The 21,411-nt window shown below is 39.3% G+C and overlaps 1 protein-coding gene across 3 annotated transcripts; it reads right to left on the reverse strand.

Moving 5' to 3' along the window:
- Positions 1-12: 12 nt before the first annotated feature.
- si:dkey-199f5.8 (beta-1,4-galactosyltransferase 3) lies at positions 13-19,191 on the reverse strand. 3 transcript variants are annotated; one of them, XM_040117756.1, is made up of 9 exons: positions 19,012-19,191; positions 10,554-10,866; positions 10,381-10,459; positions 9,528-9,747; positions 5,690-5,925; positions 4,373-4,560; positions 4,121-4,243; positions 3,556-3,660; positions 13-3,384 (listed from the first exon to the last, which is right to left on the reverse strand). In XM_040117756.1, exons 4-9 carry the CDS (start codon positions 9,736-9,738, stop codon positions 3,093-3,095), a joined length of 1,155 nt encoding a protein of 384 aa, XP_039973690.1. In that variant the 5' UTR covers positions 9,739-9,747; positions 10,381-10,459; positions 10,554-10,866; positions 19,012-19,191; the 3' UTR covers positions 13-3,092. The 3 variants fall into 3 exon arrangements, with proteins under 3 accessions (XP_039973690.1, XP_039973688.1, XP_039973689.1); XM_040117754.1 differs by having other exon boundaries at positions 9,528-10,459; XM_040117755.1 differs by having other exon boundaries at positions 10,381-10,866.
- Positions 19,192-21,411: the final 2,220 nt, after the last annotated feature.

Here is a 21,411-nt window from a genome sequence, read left to right on the forward strand (position 1 = left end):
TGAATAATCAGTTTATTAATGAATTTAAGGCCACTCTGGACTGTGCAGAATTCATAAAGAGAGCAGAAATAACTCACAAAGTCACAATGTCCTTAGTTGCTTGAGTACTACCCTGTGATGACTCCTTTCTATTGTTGCTGAGCTTATCCACATCAGAATGGAGTGAAATCAAATTAAACATAAAGTAACTTAAAAAAAAAAAAAAAAAAACATCAGCTCAAGTGTTACACAGTAAATAATGGAGACTGTACATAGTGACTTTGGAAACATAAGCTTCCTTTGTAAATTTTGTTCAAAAATGCCTTTCTCTTACCCTCTAATTTTACACAACAGCAAGGGGCAGATTGAAATTTGCACACAGTCACAACAACAGATTCTGGTTCACAAAACAGACATTTCAGCATGCTTCACATTTTCTTGGTGAGCACTGATATGAATCATCTCCCTACTGTACTCCCTAGTGCATTCCAATATCTTCAGTAATAGGTTCTTTGCCATGCACATTTAGTCTCGATATAAAGTTGTTATTGTATTAGTGCCCAAGTGTTGCATACTCGCATTGTGTGTGTCACTAAGGCCATAGGAGTTGAGTATGAATTCACATTAAAATGATACTATTTTATATAATAATCTATTTGAGAAAAACACAGGCAACCACTCTCAGACCTCATCTAGTCCACTTTCAGTTGACAAATACCACAATGACATGAAGAGAAAAATAAGTTTTCGTTATAGAGTTTGAAGGGGGGAAGAAAAAAATAAAAATAAAAAACACTCAATCATCAAGAAACTATCCTCATCCCTTCGCTAAAAAAAAAATGATTTTTTTCATCTGTTGCTTGCAAATTTTGGGGAAATCTGAATACACGCCGTTTGTCCTGAGAGCTTTTTGAACACAGAACTGAAAGAAGCTACTAATATGTTTAAGAATAAATAATAGGCCTGTCCGTTAATATAGAATGATACAGCTTTACAGAACTCACCATAACATATGGAGCATAATGTATACGCAATTTTTTTTTTTTTTAATCCATCATCAAAGCTTTCCATGCAGTTGTCTTTGGTTTCAGCCTGTCAGTTTAGCCACGCTCACTGGATAAAGGGACTGATTTTTGTTCTTGTAAACAATAAAATCTGTCAGACCGGAGATAAGAGAAGAGGAGGGCAGAGATTCCTTATGCAGAACAAGGGCACAAGGGGAAAGGGCATGGCAGATGTCTCCATGTAATAACTTGTTAAAGAATTACTGGTTTTCTGAGTCACATTGTGGGGACACTGGGTCAGTACTGAAGACACAGACCGCGGTTACACCAAGTGACAAATTGTTATGTGTTTGAAATATGGAATATGGAAAGAATGAAAAGAGAAAGAAACACAACCTGCTTACTTGTATTAGCGAGCCAAACTGTAACTATTATATATTGCCAAAGATACCTGTAACATAATACACACTCAAATTTTCCTTTGTTTCACTGTCACATCATCAATATGTTAACTTGAAAAAAATGCATTTAGAATTTTGATGGCTTTTTAAATGACTAATTGAATTCTATTCCATTAAAGTAAACCATTGAAATTTCAAAAATGTTCTCTTGTGAAAACACCAAAACAACTTTCATTTCCCATCAACAGTGATCACAGAGATTTGTTTGTCAAGATGAATAAATGTGGCTACTTTAAGTTGAAACAGTAGTATTGACTAATCTCCAATACTGGACCTGTGCTGGTCTGAGGACACTGCAGAAGTTACTGTTTTTGTGCAGAGAAAATGCTTTTTCTAGTTCATTTCATTTTCAAAGATTTGTGTAGATGAGGGACAGGAGAGGCGCAAAAGATATTTTTAAAAAATAGCACATTATCAAGGTTCACTGCATATAAAGTGTTGAGGGAGCAAGCCCGCAGTCTTGAGGGTGACATTTACCGAAGACCTGTATAGTAAACTGTACATAATCTCTCTCTGTGTGTGTGTGTGTGTGTGTGTGTGTGTGTGTGCGTATGTAAAAAGGTGAAGCAAAGAGACTATTTTGATGTGAATCGCAAGCTCATCTGAAGGCAGAGGACTGATCTGAGTCACCAAGAGCTGCTGTATTTGATAAAGGCAAATACACATAAACACCAGGAAAAAAAAGACAATTGTATCAAATGTTGTAGAGAGTGGATATGCTGAAATATAGGGAAATTATTTGAAAGGCTGATCTGAATGCACTGATTATGCTAAGATAAACGCTACACAGAGGAACTGTACCTTGGCCTTGGTGTACAGAACTGAAGTGCTTTCACTTTATTCGTTCCCACTGGTAATTCTAATGAATATGATAAGAGGAAAATGTATGTGTACAGCATCCTTAGCTTTGAAAACATTAGAAAGCTTTAGCCTATATTTTGATATACAAGCTAAACCTAAGTAGAACAGCATCTCTCTTTAGGAACCCCTTCTAATCTAAGGCCCAGATATTTCAAGACAGATATACGGATATGTGCACTGTTATGTCAGAAGCAGTAATAGTAGTTACAGTAATACAAGTTCCTTCATTTAGTACTCACTGTAGCAGCTTCACACATTCAACTGGAAACACACTGTCACTCATGTATTCATTGGCTTTGAGACAAAAAAAAAACAAGTCAGACTCTGTTGTGGCACAGTGCGACTACTGGGAATTGCAGCTACTGCTCCATTAAACCCAGTATTCTAAATAATGTAAATCACGAGTGAAAAGACAAAAAAATAACAAGATTCTAAGGCATCACAAGGTTTAACCAGCGACCACAGCGCTGTAGATATACAAACTCATAGAGTCCAACTTTTAGCCTTCTCTCTTTGCTGTGGCTCCCCCCTTGGAAGAATAATCAGTGATGTAAGAGGATCGTAGGAACCAAGGTGGTGAGCCATCACCTAAGGGTTGAGAAATTCATGTCTGTTGTTTTTATTTTTAATAAACCAGGTGCGTTAATCACCCAAATGACGGCCTGACTACCTGCAGAAAAAGCTTAAAATGAGCGAAAAACTTCAGGCCACTGAGAAGAAAAGTCACCATCCTACAGCATGTACTGATAGGATTATCCTATTGAAGTAATGGCAATGTGAAACATGATTAGCGCTCATTTAGGGTAGAATGTTTCTCTGAGTGGCCCTTTTTCTGTTTGGCAGGGTTTTTTGCGGGGCCTTTTACTAGGACTTCGGCTGGTGCTTTGGCCGCAGGTTTGCCTGCAGCTTTGGCGGGAGGAGGTGGTGTTGGAGGAGGTGCGTGTAGACCGGCCTCAGTGCCAATGTTGACAGTGATGTTGGTGTAGAGGGGCAGGTATTGCCTTGAGATGATCTCATATTCAGCTGTGTTCATCCCATCCAATTTCCAGGTCTGACGTGTCTTTGCCAGCATATTGAACCTTTAAATGGAGAACAAAGATAAAGTAGTGAATATTGAAGGCTGCGTCACTTTTTACCTGTACAGTAATAACAAAAACATAGCAAATACTACCATTTCTGATGTTTCCATTTAAGACCAAGCAGCACATATTTCTTAACCTCAACAGAATGCACCAACTTATTTACTGTACCTTTTTGGGTTAACATCATTTCCTTTGTCCAGCTTGTGTTTAATCATCTTGTAACGACCAACCTTCAGTGATGGACGAGTGATATACATCCCCGCTAGAGACACCCTGAGCAGATGAGAAACAAATGTCAGTCTTTCACACAGTTTCGATGTGTTCACAGTTTACTGTGTGGCTCTTTGGGTTATGGCCTAACTCACACAGAATTGGGCCATTTTTCTATAGACATTTAAAACATTTAAAATCTGATATGTGGTACGTTGTGGTCATGACATAAGAAATTGCTGCACACTGCATCCACAGCACAGCCATAGTTACATTTGAAGTTTTACAGCTATTTTTTTGGTGTCTTTATAGCAATCAAAAAAACAGCTTGATTAGGGTTTAGTATCAATGTCATATAAATGATCTATAAAAAGTCCCAACTTTTTCACCACGAACTCAGAGTTCAGCCATTATTCAAACAGAGCTAAAACACTGGAAATGTCAATGTCTTTCCGACTATGGAGGCATTATTTCCACAGCAGAACCTCTCATTCTAAGAGAATCTGGCCTAAACTATTCTCACCTGATTCCAATATCATCGTCCTCTCCCCCCCAGCCCCAGTAGTTGTTGGGAAACCCATTCATTTTGAGGTAGTGCAGTGGCGACAGAGCTGACACTCCTCCAAAGTACATCTTGTACGGAAGCCTGGAGAGAATTAGAGATCACAAAAACACAAAAGTTTTTCAAATAAAAAGGGGAACACAGAATGAGCTATGGGTCTATCTGTCAAGAGTGAACCCTTCAATGGACATTCACAGACAAGAAAGGACGTACTTGTAGCCAAACTTGTCCATGGCGATGGCTGCGTGCTTAGGGTTGGAGTCGCAGACGTATGTGTTGCGATCGTCCTCTGGAATGAGGTCCACGTCATGGAAGAAGAGACAGTCCCAGTCTTCCTCCCTCATGGCTTCACGGAAACCCACATTCATCAGCTTGGCTCTGTTAAAAGTGTAGTTCCCGGCCTGCAGAGCGAACATAAACACTTATTGTCAAAACAACTGTGCGAATGTGCGTCACAATGGGTCTGATCAAATCTGAAAACTTCAAAATCTACTAACCATACACACCAGTCTAATAGTGTTTAAACTGAAACAATTGTGCACTTCAGTTAAGCCTGTGACAAAGCGAGAACCTTTGACTCATATGGGGGGGTCAGTAGATAGGAGTCAGTTAGGAGGGAAACAAAATGTCTGTAACACATTATCACAGTCTCTAATTTCCTAACAATGTCATGAGAAGTTACTTGAAAAAACAAACAAAAAAAAAACAATGGTACTAATTATAGGTAAAACATAATTAGTTAGTAGTAAAGTTATATGTGTTGACTTTATAAGCAGTTGTTGATTTCCAGAAGAACTGTAATGAAATAACTGCTACATTTATAGCCAATCAAATATTAATAGTTGTAATTTAGTAAACAAAATGATATGCTTTCACAATATAGTTTAAAAAAACCCTGAATTATTAAATCAACCAATGATAAATATAGAGATACTGCTCATCCCTACAACAGTGTGTAATGCATCATATCTTAAGCTTTATTCAGATGTTAGTTCCCTGATTCTTCCTAAAAACAATTTGCGGCACAGCGTATGATGAATTCTTTATGAATCAACCAGATTTATTTTAAGGTATCCGCTAAGCAGAGACAACACAAAGCATTAGAGGCTAGATTCAACAATATGGCTGTGCAATGACAAATCCAGCTCTAGAGGTGTAAGAGATGAAGGGTTGAGGAGTAAACATGAATCAACTGTTAAAGCAGCTAAGGAGATCAAACCCTCTAAGCCTCTTGAGCCTTACTGTACTCTGACATGCACATTGAGTGACAGCACACTAGAGGGCACTCTTCATCTAGCCTCAGGGGTGGATACCAACCTAAGGATACACTGTGCATACAGAGCAAATTATCTAATGCTAGCTGTAAATATCCAACCAAAAAAAAAACAAAAAACTACCTAATGTTTCTGCCAAACGTATAACCTACATTAACCAAAACATTACTTAAAGTGAGACATTACTTAAATCCCTTTATCATCCTTTGAATCTTCCTTTAGTGTACAATATATCACTTGGTTGTGAGAGTTTCACCTGATGAATGACATAAATTCCATAGTTGAGCTGTTGTCGCTGCAGAAAAGGATGTAGGTAGTAGAGCAGGAACTTAAGGTGGTGTTCTCTGTGTCTGTGGGGGATGATGATGGCTGTTCGGTGCCACGCCTCACAGTCAGGTGGCCTATAGCGTCCTCCACGTACCACGAGTGGATTTTTCCTCTGAACCTCTGACAGGGTGAGACCTGATGGAAAACTGACGTGGATTGGTCCACCTGTGAGCAGAAATCGGCCTGTTGTCATTACCAGTGGGAAATAGGATATGTTTTATTGGAGTGAAGGCAAATAATCTGGTTAGAGTATACAAGCCCGTTATTTGAATGTTACATTACAGTTTATAATAACCTTTCTTGAGTCTGACATCCTAAACTGAACTTATTCCTGGAAAGAAAATTCTTGATACTGCCACAGATCTGGATATATTAGTAAATGTACCGATCCTAATTCCGGCACTTGTTCTTTGTATAAAGCACAGTATAGTTTAGTAACTCCTTTTAGTACCACATGCCTCGTGCTGGTGTTACTGGAAATCCCTTCCAAAAAAAAAAAAAAAAAAAAAAAAAAAAAAGTTTTCTAACTAAGAGTTCAAAATTTTGAAAATTTTTGATGCCTTTCAATGACGCTGTGGATCTGTACAGATACATACCAAAACTCAACAACATCTCTATCGTGATGATCTAGTTAACTTTAAGGTATTAATATTGATTAAAGTAAGCTCAAATGTAAGAATAATGTGCTTTTCTCAGTCAGGGTCTCTGCACGGTTTACCAGGTTAAATTAAAGACTTTTGTTTTTTTTTTTTTTTTACCTTTTTAATACCACATGGGGTGCAATTTAATACCTGTTTAATACCTTCTAAGGCCTTTTTTTGAGGAAACTAAATTCAGTGTGTTTTAAGACCATTCAAGAACACCAAACAGTAATTCATTTCAGTCATTTTAAATGACTGAAAGCTGAATATCTGGGGTTTGGACCATTGGTCAGACAAACAAACAATCTGGAAATGTCACATTCAAATTTTTCACAATTCAATGACATTTTATAGCCCAATTTTCTATTTGGGGAAAATAAATAAAGATAATGCAGAGATTAACCGTCATTAATTGTTCGTTGCAGCCCTAGATGTGTTTCATCGACACGGTTCAAGCTACCTATTAAAGGATTTTGTCATGATCAAAAAATTCCAACATGCAATCCCCTAAAATGTGACTGACATTGCAACCTGACCTGTTTGGATTGTTTGAGTAAAACAATACCAGTAATTCTCCCCTTTTCAAACCCATTTCAGTGACTCTCCAGGTGGCTTCTGTTCACTTCCTGCTGCCTAACAGAACGTTCAGTAATACCTCAATGACCTTTTTCAATTATTTTTTGCAACAAAAGTCGCCGATGCCTTCTGGCTCCGGTATCAGCATGTACTTTAAAATTACTGGCCGTAATCTGGAAACAAAGGGGCAAAGGGCAGAGCCTGGAAAGCAGAAAACTAAGCCTGCTTTGATGGTGCCTCCTAGTTATGCTGGATAAACATTACGCAGGATGATATTGTCTTGGTAATGTGTAACAAGTGTGGGACAAGGAACAGTCAATTAGAGAACTTGTAACAAGGTCCACTTACTACCTTTCTTCCCTCAAGATTTTAACTGTATCTCACTGTCTTCATAAGCCGATGGAGTTTGCTGAGTTGTCATCAAATGGCTCAGTTGAAAACTGAGCAAACTCCAATGAAATGTGGTTGAAAGAAGTGAGGTTTAATGCTCTGGAGGAAAGAAGCTAGCAAGCAGACCTTGAACTAAGACAACAAATGAATTGCTTAAAAAAACAAAAAACAAAAAAAAAACACTATAGTAGGTGTAGTTTACTGCAAGTTAACATTCATTCTGTGTTACAGGGAACAAAAACAAATGTCTGTCCGGAAAATGTGTTAACCGAGTAAAGCTTCCGAGCTTTCCTCCATATGGAAACAATGGCTCAAGCATCAAAGAGCAGTCTTGACATTGATTATATGTTGTCAGCTTTAACTATGAGTGTGTATTGATCTATGGAAAATGATACATGAAGAAGGATTTTAAAAACAAGCCATTTGCTTTTTAGACAGATTGCCAATGCACGTAAGAGTTATCTAACAGATGATTCAAATCAACAAATTTAAAGGGACATTACAACTGATAATCTTGACTGACCTGACTGATTTGATCTAATTGCTTATATTTACCCTTCATAATCGCTCATTTGCCCCTACATCAAAGTCTACATTGATGGCAGTGCAGTATGTTTGCTTGCTGTCATAGTATTAGCACACTCTCTGTGTCAGTTATAGTGCATGGATGCCCTTCTCTATTTGCCATGACTTATATTTTCCTTGATTCTTTATATCATACGTTATAATGCGAGAGCAATACTGACAAGCTGATCAAAAAAAAAAAATCTAATGAGAAACCTACTACTGAAAGTTAGGTTGAAGAGAATACTATGTGTGAAAGAAAAACAGTACTTTCAAAACCCATTTCATATTTTTATGCAGTATCACAACTGATGCTGTTAGAGGAAGTATCAGAAAAATAGGACAGATGTTTAGCAAATTTTATCTTAATATCTTTGTTGATAACAAAAAGCCTCCACGTGATCAATTAGTGTCACCTTTTTATTGCAAATATGTGGATAGTGTTAGCACTTATTTTTAAAGCTAATGTGGTATGCTGGCCATTATTGTTTGATGACCTGGTGGTTTGATAAAACTTAACAGTTAACACGTTGTCTTTGATGTGCGATGTTCCGATGCATCCCAATAAATCCTTTTGAGCACAACAACGGCACAACAATACCAGTGAAGTACCACTTGTTAAACCACTTTCAGTGAAACTCCAGAAAGTTTATGATCAGGGGTTCAGTGACAAGAGAGCATATTCACTGTACATCCAACGGTAAACAACAGTTTATAAAAAAAACAAAAGAAAACAACAGTTTACAAAAACAAATAGGGATCTTATATTATTTGTTCAGGTTGCCTAACCTCCATAACCTGAACCTAATATGCCTCTACCACAATATAGGTTTTTTGCAGACTGGGGGCTTTACACAGTATATTAGAGGGAGCAGATAATGAAAACTACAACAAAACATTACAACCAAGCAGCAGCTGATTTTGTACGACTCTATTCCTAATAGTATGATGCCCCACTAAGCCTCAGCCTCTTGGTGCTAAAACTGAAATGTCTGAAACCTGTATCATTGTGGCGCATTTAGGGTTCCCTTTGATGCTGGTGAATAAGAGCAAGAATCAACAACTTAACATCCTGACTCAAACCAAAGCTTTCATGTACATGTGAAAATATAATTCTAACCCTTTAATAGCACAGTATTATGGAGATAGAAAAAAATGATTTCAGACAAATCCATAAAAATGCAGGATAAACCTGAAGTAGAAACATGTTGCCCCAAAGAAGTGGTGACTCTAAACAACAGCAGATGTAAAACACGACTACTAAACTGGTGAAGTAACCAAGCTCACCAACTTTTAAAAATTAAACTGGAAATAGCTTTATAATCCATTTAAATTTGCTGTTCATTTAATCACTGAAATTATGTTTACTGATAGATGGACATTTTATATTCACAAGTGGACCCTGGGCTGCTATCTGTAACTCATGATCACAACTGAAAAGTGACATCAATATGTACGTAATTCTGGAAAACTTCTTCTGTTCATAGATCAATGCTGTATTTAGAGATGCAGACATATGGAGGAAAGATTGCGCTACTTTCAGGTGCACCATGAGGTGTACTATGGAAGGACACAGAAGTAAGCAAGACCACTCACCTATAAAAGGGGATGTCTTGGGGCAGTAGGGCATTTCATCTGCATGGCTATTAGCTTTGGATAAGTGGGTGAGGTTGGCATATACATCCCCTCCAGCGATGCTGGCTCCTGTGTGGTTGCGGCCTGACAAACCAGTGGAGTCGGGCTTGCGGAAGATGCGGATGAAGTAGTTGACTCTCTTCTGGTATCCCTCCCGAGACAGCAGTGCCATGACCACCAGCTGTATTCCCAGGAACATGAAAAGGTAGCGCCATTTAGACTGGATAGTGACCATGGCGATGGCTCTGTCGTCAAAAACTGAGATCCAGAGGAGGCAGTGCAGAAAGTCACGCTAGTCTTGAGTAACCTGACTCTCAGGGATTTAATGGTGAGGCTAAATACACTGTCCCCGAGCAGAAATAAAATTCATTAGAGTGATGATTCTCAAATGTGTATTTGATGGAGGCAGGTGTCTTGGCTGTACCTAAAATATGGCAACACACATTTAATGTGATGGTTACTGTATGTTAAGTTACTAGCAATAATCTGTCGAAATATGCAATTTGAATATGAAGTAAGATGAGAAAAAAAATTGGCAAAAGTAACACAAAAAAGGCACTTTTGGTAGGCTATAATGTAGAGAGACCACCAAGGAGAGGGAAAATAGAAAAATATTCCAAAAAATATTAAAATTCCAAAATTGTATGTGGCAAATATTTCCAAAGTTGACTGCTGGTCCAATTTGTGATAAGCGTGGGGTAATAGTGCCAGTCCCACATCATGTAGTCTCACCACCACTGAATTCCATCCACTGCCCTGTGAAGCTCATTCTCCTCCGGTCAAATAAATGGCAGAGTCAGTGTCTCTCACTCACTCTCTCGCTTTCTCTTCCTCCCTTTGTGAGCTTTATGCTGCCTTCTGTTCTCCCTCATGTTCTCTCCTGAGGGAGGCCTCTGCAACAACAACAACCGCCATCACAAAAGGGAGCATATGCAACCGTATAGGCCCTATACTTTACAGAGGATTACACAGCTTCCATTGACTCACTGCCTGACTGACTGGAGAGACCGGGGGAGTAGACCATGACCAGCGTGGGAGGAGTGGTCAGACGGTTGCATGTGTGTGGGTGACTGTGTACTTGCTAGGGGGAGGGTTTCAGTGGAGAGTCAGGCTGAGAGAAAAAGAAATGGGTGAGGACGTGGAGGAAGAGGAGGAGGAGGAGGGAGAGCTTTGATTCCCACTGCTATTGTTCCATAATGATGCAATCCACAGCTCTCAGACCCCTCAAGCTGCTCACAGGGCCGACAGCCACTGGACTCACTGGATGGACAGGAACTGGACCAATCACTCCAGCACGGCTCTGAAAGACAAAACACAGAAGAGGAGGAGGGACAGTTACATTGACTGACACCCTTTGGTTCAAACTGTTGACATCAGCGATTCTGTACTTAGAGCAGAATGTTTTTCCCATACAAACAATGACTAACTGTGAGCAATACAGGCCTAACAAATGGATTGTGTTTGTTTACATGGCGAGTTGGATAGCCTTGACTAATCAGGCCCAGCGTGGGCTCCAGTACAGATGCCTCCCCAAAGAGAGGCCTGCTGCCCACAGAGGATGGCAAACGGGAAGTCATGCAGCACCCGGAGTTTGAAATTTTCTAATACTACGGCCGACAAATTCAGTTACTCTGTTCCTGTAGGTTGATGCAATGTTGCATTTGCCGACCTTGAATAACCCTTATCCCTGCTCTGGTGCTGTCTGCTCCAATGTCCAACAAATTCTTAGCTGCAAATCAATTAATGCTTGTTAAAGTAGCCTGCCTCAGACCGCTAATCCTAATCCCCCTGAATGCTACGAGACTGTTGGAGAGACTGCAAGAGACAGATTAAAAAAAAAAAAAAAAAAAAAAAGTTTAAAAAACAACTCAATGCCAACCTCTCACCTACACAAAATACCGTTACTGATTTGACAATTTAGATTTAATTCCCAGAAGTCAAGATTTGTTTAGGTCTATGGCACTGAATGAAACCATTTAGAGCTGTGATGTCTTCCAATGCACTTAAGACTCCACAACTAATGTTTAAAGTCATAAAGGACTATATACCATCTATGGGCTGAGCAGGCTTTTTTATTTTTTTATTTTGCTTGGCTAATGTGTTTTATAAAAACTATTTCAAGAAAAGTCAGAGATTGCCAAATGCCCACAGCAACCGTTTTAACGCCTGTTCAGTTAGTTCCTACTGAATCATATGATGTTAACATCTTCTGCCCTTAGAGCATGCCCTGTTAATCACACAGGGGGAAAACAATACATTGTGAGCAATCTCATGTGTGCAGGATGCATTAGTTTCAAAAGCAGTGTTCTCGTGCTTCCCCTTTTCTTGTGTTTAATTCGTCGGTCAAACCGTGCCGCACTTGACAAAAACACGTACATTAGACAAAGCTTGTTGTCTAGAGGAGAAGAAAAAAACAGCAAAAAAACCCCAAAACAAAACAAAACAAAAAAAGGACAGACAGTCAATGCCCTGACAAGATGTGGCGAGAGAAGAATGACTGCCTACTCTTTATGTTGCATTATATTTTACAGAAACATACAGCCTACTTGATCACCTACACAGAAATATGACATTTGGCAAACTCATGCCTGCTGAAATTCAGTGTTAATGTACTTCTGCAAACTATTTTAAACAGCTGACTGCAAGGATTTCAATTCAAGGATAATAAAGGTTTTTCTTTAAGGGGATATGTGGATCAAAAAGGAGAGGAAAGCCTCTGCTTGCTGCTGCAGATGATTTTCATCTGCAAGAGGAACTGTGAGCAGATGGGGGATTGACCCCTCTCATTTTGCCTGGCCCCTATAATAACCCCATAGATTATGGATATGGTTCATAGAGATCATGCCATAAAGACTCTGGTTAATTGCACAGGAGGAGAATTCAGCTCCACCACTCGGAGATGTGATCTGGAGAACAAAAACAAGCCCCTGGGAAAACAGTAATCTTTTTTTAAGTAGTTACTAAGACTTACTAACTGGTCCATGCCCTTCCAGGCTCACTAGATTAATATAAAGTGATTAAACCTCACAAGTTTTCAAGGACAAAACGTGCAAGTCTGAGCTGCTAGATGACGAAGCATCATGCATAAGGAAAACCCCCAGGGAGTGAATTCAAACTTCTATGCTACCGCCTTCCTAGTCTCACATATTCCTGTATCACATTCATCTGTGATGAGATATATGAATGTCTTTACAAAGGGAAGAAATGGTAAGTCTGGTTTGTTTTAGTGCTTGAGGGCCATATTGTGCTTGAGCTGGCTTATACAGTGAGAGAACTTGGCAGTAGGAACCTCCCTAAACAAAGCGCAGGCACTGACTTAACACGCATATAAAAGAGACACAGTGACTAGATTTAGACGAATCTTTCTGTGTTAGCTAAAAGGCTGAGGACGAGGAGTGAACCAAAGAGAGAGAAGGACAAAGTGAACTAAGAGGAGCTGGAGGGGGAGATGGAGAGCAGCCAACAGTCTGGTTACACTATGTGCTTTTGACTTCATTGTCTCTCCTGCACGGATATCCTTCCTCTCTACATTTAGAATTTAAAAAGGAGGTAGGTTTAGCATGACTTAACATACTCAAGTACACCAAAGCCAGCCATTTCTGTTCTTGTTCGCAGCATCCTGCTCTCCTCTTATTTTTTACTTCATTGTGCAATGTGTGCTTTAAACAGTGATGGCACATAACAGCTGACAAATGGGAAATTTTCTTTTCTGCCCATGGGGCATTAATATTACATATATATGGTATGTCCACATGCATGCGTGCACACACGATTGAATGCAAGAGCAGCCAAGATGACTAGCATGGGGGTTAGAAAATAAAAGGGGCTGGTGTATAGGAGTATGGGAGTTATATATTTAGATTGTCATCTGGGGACTATGGCTTATGGTTAGCACTGCTGTTCAAATCCTAAAGGGACAGCACAGAACTCATGCACAGCTCATTGACAGCCACAGCAGCCCCAGAGGGAGATAAATGAGAGCCACACAGTGGGGGTAACCACAGAGGAGGTTTACCTAATCTAGACATTCTTACTAAGTCTCTACTGGCCCCAAAACCAGTCACTTTTCTTCTTTCTTCCCCCTTTTTAATTCCTCTCCAACTGTCAAAGCACCCTATTCCCTGATTTAGAACTGATCAGCAGCATTTACGGACAAATCATATTTTCAACAGTCATTTATTACCTGTTGTGGGTCATTTTACAGTTGGTAGTTATCTGTGCCAGAAATTCCAGGCACAGCTGGTTCACATCAAATGAGTACAAAATAGAGAGGTGGCCCATCCCTGCTTCAGTATAATGGTATTTTAATATTGAAAAGTGGCTGCAACTGCTTTCCGATCTGCATTTCTGATAAGTGTTACTGCAAGAAAGGGACACAAAAAAGTACAGGTAAATACTGACAAGAAGGATTGAAATGCTCAACACTTGTCATCCTCATATTTTTACCAAGAAAGTAAAAAATAGAGGATAGAAAAGCTTGCAAAAAAAACCTAACTACCCTGCACTTTCCGGTAAAGGCCTTAAGCTCTTTACCCCACATAGGAAGGCTGTGCATTAGAGGATGAAGCTTTCACATCTGCCTGAGTGTGTCATCAGTTCTATATGTGCCAGCCTATTGATGATGAACAAGTGCTCTCCAGTCTCAAATATGTGACCTTCCTGTTAAATCTGCTCAAACCCTAATACTGTTTGGGGGTGTCCATCAAATCCCAGTCGCTTCTACACAAAGATTTATTTTAGGCTTATATTCAGAGATACGAACAAGACTCCTGCATGCCATAATGACGTGTCATCCATCTCTCTTAAACTCGTGTATCACTGTTACACATCTAACCTTACAACTTCATAACAGAAGAGCTAGCATTAAAGATGACAGTCAATAGGAGAGGTTAATTAAATGTACAGTCCCCTGGGTCTCTTTCAACAGGAAGCGGGTTGCACGGCAGAAAAACATGCGCCCTTTCAAAATAAACGGCCACAATTACAGAGCATTTCCTGATGTGCTGTTGGAAATGAGGTACAGTTAAGCTGATCTCATATGTGGTCCTGATTAATGAACATTTGCTACCAGGAAACGAGGACTAATCAGTTAAATGAGATGGTAAGCTGGAGTAATGTCCAGATCTTTGGCTGCTTAAGGAGCACAGGAGGAGCAGAGGTGGAAATGAGTTGAACACAAAAGGCAACTGTAGCATGTTCAGACTGAACTTCCATTTTCTTTTAAAAAATCTGAGATGTGGGCAGCGTGTCAGAGGCCTGGAGCCAGGCCATTATAAGACTTAGGCGCAATGCCTAAATGTTTTGCACGGCGCCTAAGCCAGATGAACAAAAAAAACTATGCCAAGAATTCTCTACCGCTCTGTAGTGAAAGGAATATAAATTTCTTTTCTGGAAATTAGTTTAGAAAAAGTGTGGGGTTATCTTATATTTCAGGACTAGACAATTGCATGTTCATTACATCAGATAAATCTTTCTGAATGGCGAGGAGTGTTTTCATGTCTGTCAAAATTTGTCAGTCTTGCAGAGTTAGTCAGTCCTTAAACTGTTTCATTAGACCAGTTGAACATGTAGGAGTTTCTGAAGGCTGGTGTAAGGTCATTTGATGCAACAGAAGAAAAAAATTCCCGATGATTGAAAACCAGCTCATAGTGTCTCCCTGCAACTTTACTTCAGAAATGAACCAAGGAGAAAATCTGTCACAACCAGCAACGTGTTTTTTTTTTTTAAATGCTGTAATGATAATGGTCCAAAATGATGTGAAAAGTAGTTTTTGGTCAGATAACATCAGATTTTCTTGGCAGAGGACCCCCAAACCCCTCAACCAGACTCTCCTACTATTTAGTCTGAACATGAGCAATTTGTCAAGAAGTGTGTCCTGTTAAGCGTCAGACAGGTTGAAAGCCGTCATTAAACAATAATAAAACATTAACATACAAACCCTGATACCAATAAACAAACGCAAAATGCCATGCCTGAACTAGGTAGGTAAAATGGTAGGCAGGTAAGTCATTTACTTGGAAAAACTTTCATCCATGCTTTGTCCGAGAGGACTTGATCCAATGTTTAGTTTTATGTTTACTAAATGGCATTATATTTATATTTTGTCCCCTCCACTTACACACACATAAAATTGTCTTACATTAGTTGTTAAGACACTCATTGACATTAAGCATTCCCTAGCCCCTTACCCTAATCTTAACTATCACAACTAAATGCCTAACCTTCAACCCTCAAACATTCCTTAGAAGTTGTAAGGACTGGCTAAAATGTCCTCATTTTCCCAAAATGTCCTCACAATGCCAAAATGTTCTCACAACGATGGTTTCAACAAAATTTATCCACAAAAACCACAGGAAGACATGTACACACACACAAACAATTTGAAACAGATGGGGAAAACGCACAACTGATCTCTGTTTTAGGAAAAAAAAAAACAAGTTGGAAAATGTGAATTTCCAGAAAAACAGTGAAGAAGGAGGAGGAGAACAGAGACAACATGCAAACAGGAGGACATAAACAGAGAGGAGAATGTGTTTTTGAAAACTGAATATGCAGTAAATATACAGTTTCTCTCAACTGATTTTCTCTCTTTTTTTGAGTATCTCTTGAACCAAAAAGGTTGGATATGCATGATGTTAGGTAAAGTGAAGCTTGCACAAAAAACATAAAAACATTCCAATGCTAACAAAAATCTCTCACATATATTTTGTTAATATAGGAAAAATACTAGATGCTAGATTCTTATTTGCTGACCAAAAATTCAACAATCCAATGATCCTAAATACATCAATGAAGAATACAATAAGGTTATTTTTGTGTAAAAAATTAGGAATTTTACAAAAAACATTTCCCGAGTAAGGTCCCCCACAGCAACGCCTGACTATTTCCATCACTGATAAAAACTGTCTGTGCCAGGCAGCATTAGAGTGCCGATGGTTCATCGTGACCTCAGATAACACCCTGAGTGCCTTTTGCATATGCATTAGTGTCCTGACTTTGAGCCTTATCCTGTTTTTGAATATATTTGGGATATGGCGTTTACATGGAACATGAAAAACATGGTTATGCATATCCCTGTACACATGATCATAACAATATCCAGGTTTCTGATCGTGACAACTGGTCTATGTCATTCCTGAAACCCATACAGTCAGGGCCTGTGAACGTAAGGTAATTAACAGGAGTATTTCAACTGGTTTAGGAACTGGTGTTTTACTACACATAGGAGTGAAACGGATGTGGACCGATGTGGTCAGCAGACCACAAATCACACTTACGCAACAGCCTCAATTTTCTTTACCAGCCTGCCAAGACATTAGGCAAACAGGTTGTAGGTTAAGCACATCCAAAGAACTTGTACAGGTGCTGGTTCAAAAACAAACTAAGGAAAATATAGATTCTGTATACACAAGCAGGCTTTTTCTCTCAAGCACCAACCAAGCAAGACCAGGCAATAAAATAATGTGCAAACATGCCCTGGGAAAAGAGGTGTCTGAATAACAACGCGTGCCAGCATCCTTGTCATGGCAACCATCCTGAGTCCTGGCCATTCACTGTGGGTTCAGCTGGTACATGTCTCTATGGCTGTTCCCTCGAGTCTGACTCTGCTGGGACAGACTGCTGAGGAGAGAAGGGGTATAAAAAAAAAAATTAAAACAAAACCCCCCCCCCACACACACACACACACACCATTCTTCCTCCCACTTTTTCTCTCATCTTTCTGATGTTGGTTGCTCATGCAGTTGCCCTAGTATAGCCTTCACCTTCGGCATAACCAACTAACCAGGGACAGTCACTTATCCAATCAAAGAAACTTCCAGTAGGTTGTAAACCTAGCAATGACAACCATGGAGACAAGAAAACTCCCATGTGGCCATAAAACCCACAACAAAACTGGAGAAACAAGTTACACAAGCAAGACAAGAGTGGACACTCCCAGTCCTGTAAAATTCTATCTATTAAGACAAAATAATGCTGAAAAATAACTGAGACTGACTTCGGCTGAATACCAACATTTGTTCCCAGGGAATATCTTGAATGTGGCAGATTGATGATGAATTAGTCATCTGTTGCAGTAATGTGTTATATGATAATAGATAAAACATCATAAAAAAAAAAACATTAAGGACATTACTCTGTCACAGGATTATATCATCACAAAAAAATCTCAATAGCACAACAACCTGGAATAACTTCCAGCAGTCATATGCAAAGGGAAACCTTTTATTCTCTGCCACCAATTAAGTCTGAGAGACAGGAAAGGTTTCAAATGTGGAGATAGTACATAGTTAGATGTCCGTACTGTGAATTTAGAAAAATGGGCCAACATACTTTTAGTTAAAGAGAGCTGGCGTGCAGAGTGCATCATCCTGACCACACGGAGAAGGTGTGACATTAGAGCCGCCAAAAGATGAAACTATTGGTCCATCCTCTTGTGGAAAAAATAAAAGAGCAGTCCCTTTGTTTGCCCCCCTGCACTGGTCCCCTCATACCTCAAGTATGGACTCAATCAATCGGACAGTTGAGAGGGGGAGGGGGCCGCCACGCAGAGCCTTTTGTTCTGCTAAGCAGGGTACACATGAGGATATGGAGAAAGAATAGAGGCTAAGAAACCTGTTTCTTAGCCTCTTAGCCCTGAAAGTAGCGTGAAATGGTGCGATCGATGCGTATCTTCAACACACCCTAATATCTTAACAGTGGCAATGACGCCAGCCTCGGCTAAGTCAAGCCCCCCGTGAATAGTTAGCTATTAATAAGCCGGGTTGCAAGTCAATTCCAGCCGTCGTTAAACTCGTAACAAAAGTTGTGTTGGTGACGAACTTGTGCTTTCAGCAGGGACACGGAAACAAGCTAACTTTAGAGGCAAGCCAACTTTCGAGCGGTTTAAATAAAAGTTGTGCAAGAATTCTAGACAAGTAACGTAAACTGAGCTCATTTTGATGAACGTTAGCTGACACAATGTTGACTGTGTTATACGTTAACTTGATTAACTAACTAATGACGCATACTTTCAAAAAAAAAAGTCTTGTTTCAACCACAGAGTAAGCAAATCGACCTTTTGGCCGTTTATTAACTTTATCAGTGGAAGTGTTTTATACCGTCACGGGTCTTACTTTTAAGTGGATTAAAAAAAAAAACACTAACTATCTTTCAACTGTTGTATGACTGACATGAACATGTTAAAGCAAGAGATAATCAAACCAAACTTTTTCAACACTCTAAACACCACAGAGGAAACTGCTCTCGCCCGAACCTCCAACTTAAACTGTTTCTCGCCAGCTGTGACAGACGACACGAGCCAAACCAAGCCGAGCTAACGGCTCCGGTTTAGTGACGTTAGTTAGCTGGCTAGCTAGCTACCAGACAAACACACACACACACACACACCCACACGGTGCCGTTTTCCGGTGCGGGTTAACAAAATATTTGGCCGTTTCATTCTTACCGGACAGGCTGATTTTATCCCCCGGCTGGTTAAGTAGCTGTTAGCCTTCGATAAACCCCACCATACCCCACTTCCTCCGTATGCCCGATATGTTTTGAAGTTGATGCTGTGTGGGCGACGCGATGTGCGGCAGTCTCCAAGAGCGACTGAGCAGAGTCAGCGTCGCGCAGCAATTTTCCCCTCCCCTTCACTGGCAATCCCAAATTACATTATGCGCCTATCTGTATAAAAAGATCAAATTTGTCTTTTTTTTTTTTTTACATGAGAAAATTATTACCACAGTGTTATTAGTGGTTATTCTAGCAGTAATTTGCACCAATACTGCCTCAGCTATACTGGTATGGGTACTATTTAATTAGCAGTGTGTCTAACATTAGTAACATAAGGCCTATCTATGTTTATTTTTTCAATGAGCAATTCAAGTTTCAAACGCTGTTCAAATGTCATAAACACAACCGGCACCCCTAAACCAACCGAGAGTCATAAAAATTAAGCCATTAACAGTTAAATGGGGTGATTAGATCATTAGGGTAGGTCTATAAAATATAGAGAGCTGTATGAGACCTGACTTGGACTTGACTATGGCTTTAAAAGTGGCGAAAATGGGGACTTTAATTTCGGAATTGTTCGCTGTTATGACTTTAGCTCAGACTCCCAGAGGACCTGGTATGACCTGAGACTATAGGGCAAAAACATGATCTGTTTTGAACCGGTAAAATCCTTGTATGTGGCCTAGTTGAAATTGTTGGTACCCCTGAATTATTAGTACAGAATTGAGAATTTCTTCGGAAATAAATGCAAATTAACCACTTTTTTTAATAATCTGAATATTTAAAAAAAAAAAAAAAAATGTCAAGTATTCGGAACAAAAGAAAATTACAAAAAAAAATTGTAATAGTAATATAATAATAATAAAAAAAAAATAGAAGGCACAATTATATTATAAGGTAAAATTTGTTCTTGCAGCCAAATATTATATTAGTGAAGGGTGCCAATTTTGTTTTCTTTTTCTGTATTCTATTACCCAGAATGTGGGAATGTGAAACTAAAGAATTAAAACTTTTCAGCTGCTAGAAAAAAAGATGAAGAAAGAAAAGATGAAGAAGCCAAGGTTTTAAATTAGTTATATGTATGTTAGTGTCACCGGTGATGCAGATTATTATATTTAATTTTTAGTTTTATTTTAACTACAATTATCATGATAAACATGATATGATATAGATGATGTGATATGATGTATTCTTGAATCAGTGTTTTCAAAAAAACTCATGCTCTAGAACAGGGCAAAAAAATCGAATGAAAACAAAAAGTGCACATTTCATACAGGAGATTACATTTCAAAGTTAAGGTGAGTAAAAATCATTTACTTTTGATTAATTTGATCATAGTTATAATATACTCATTATTTTTTTTCAAAAGCAATTAGCAAATGTTTTGCTTAAGAAAATCCAAATGTGTAATAACATGAAAATATCAATAAATATAGAATCACTTTTTTCTGTGGCTGCCAGTACGCTGAATTTGATCTCATATCTGTTTTTGACGGCGCAGAGTTAGCAAAAATGGCAGTCCAACCACCTGTGTACCAGTTATTTCCTCTCAGGCCATCAGCCGCTCAAACCAGCATGGATGCGTTGGTGTCAGCCACGTGGTGTCGACTCTTCCCCGAACGGTACTTTGGTCAAAACCACAGACTGGATAACATCTTCGCCAGGTTGTCCAACTGGCCAGAACTGGCAACCCTGCAGCTCTGTCCCTACTATTTTGACCAGGTCACTTACAGCCTTCCTACCAGAGACCAAGTGAAACACATGTGGGTACCACTAATTTGATTTCAAATGTAAATCAAACTCTTAAGTCAAGTCGCATTCAGGGGGCTCCCAAACTGTCATAGAACATCAGAATGTTAGTTTATTTACCTACTTCATAGTTTGGGATGTAACAGCGGGTTAAGTTGAAATTTCTTATCAGAATATTAATTTTTAAAGCCTTCCTTATTTAACCTCATTTAAATGTACTACAGTATATTCAAAGCGTTTCCTCAAGTGACCCTGATCATCAACCTCACCCTGTCCAAATATGTCAATCCACAATATTATTGAACAAAGGTAGTGTTTGCCATGTAGCTTGGTGTGTATTTGTTTTACTGACACTGCAGCTTGGATGCTATAATGTTCTTCCCCCCACTTGTGGCCTGAAGGGAGAGCTGCAACCTCAGGCTGGTCTGCTTCGACTCATGGGCAGACTTAAAACAAGAAAAGCAGAGGACCACTGAGCAGCATGGAAGACTGCATTTAGGGACTAACCGAGAAGCCCGGCTTAGCACTGGCATCCATTTGAGTCGACTCTGTCAAATCCAAGACCCAAACACTGGCAGGTGTATTTCCACAAAACTTTACA

This window comes from Xiphias gladius, chromosome 22 (genome assembly GCF_016859285.1).
Source record: "Xiphias gladius isolate SHS-SW01 ecotype Sanya breed wild chromosome 22, ASM1685928v1, whole genome shotgun sequence".
NCBI classification, from domain to species: Eukaryota; Metazoa; Chordata; class Actinopteri; order Istiophoriformes; family Xiphiidae; genus Xiphias; species Xiphias gladius.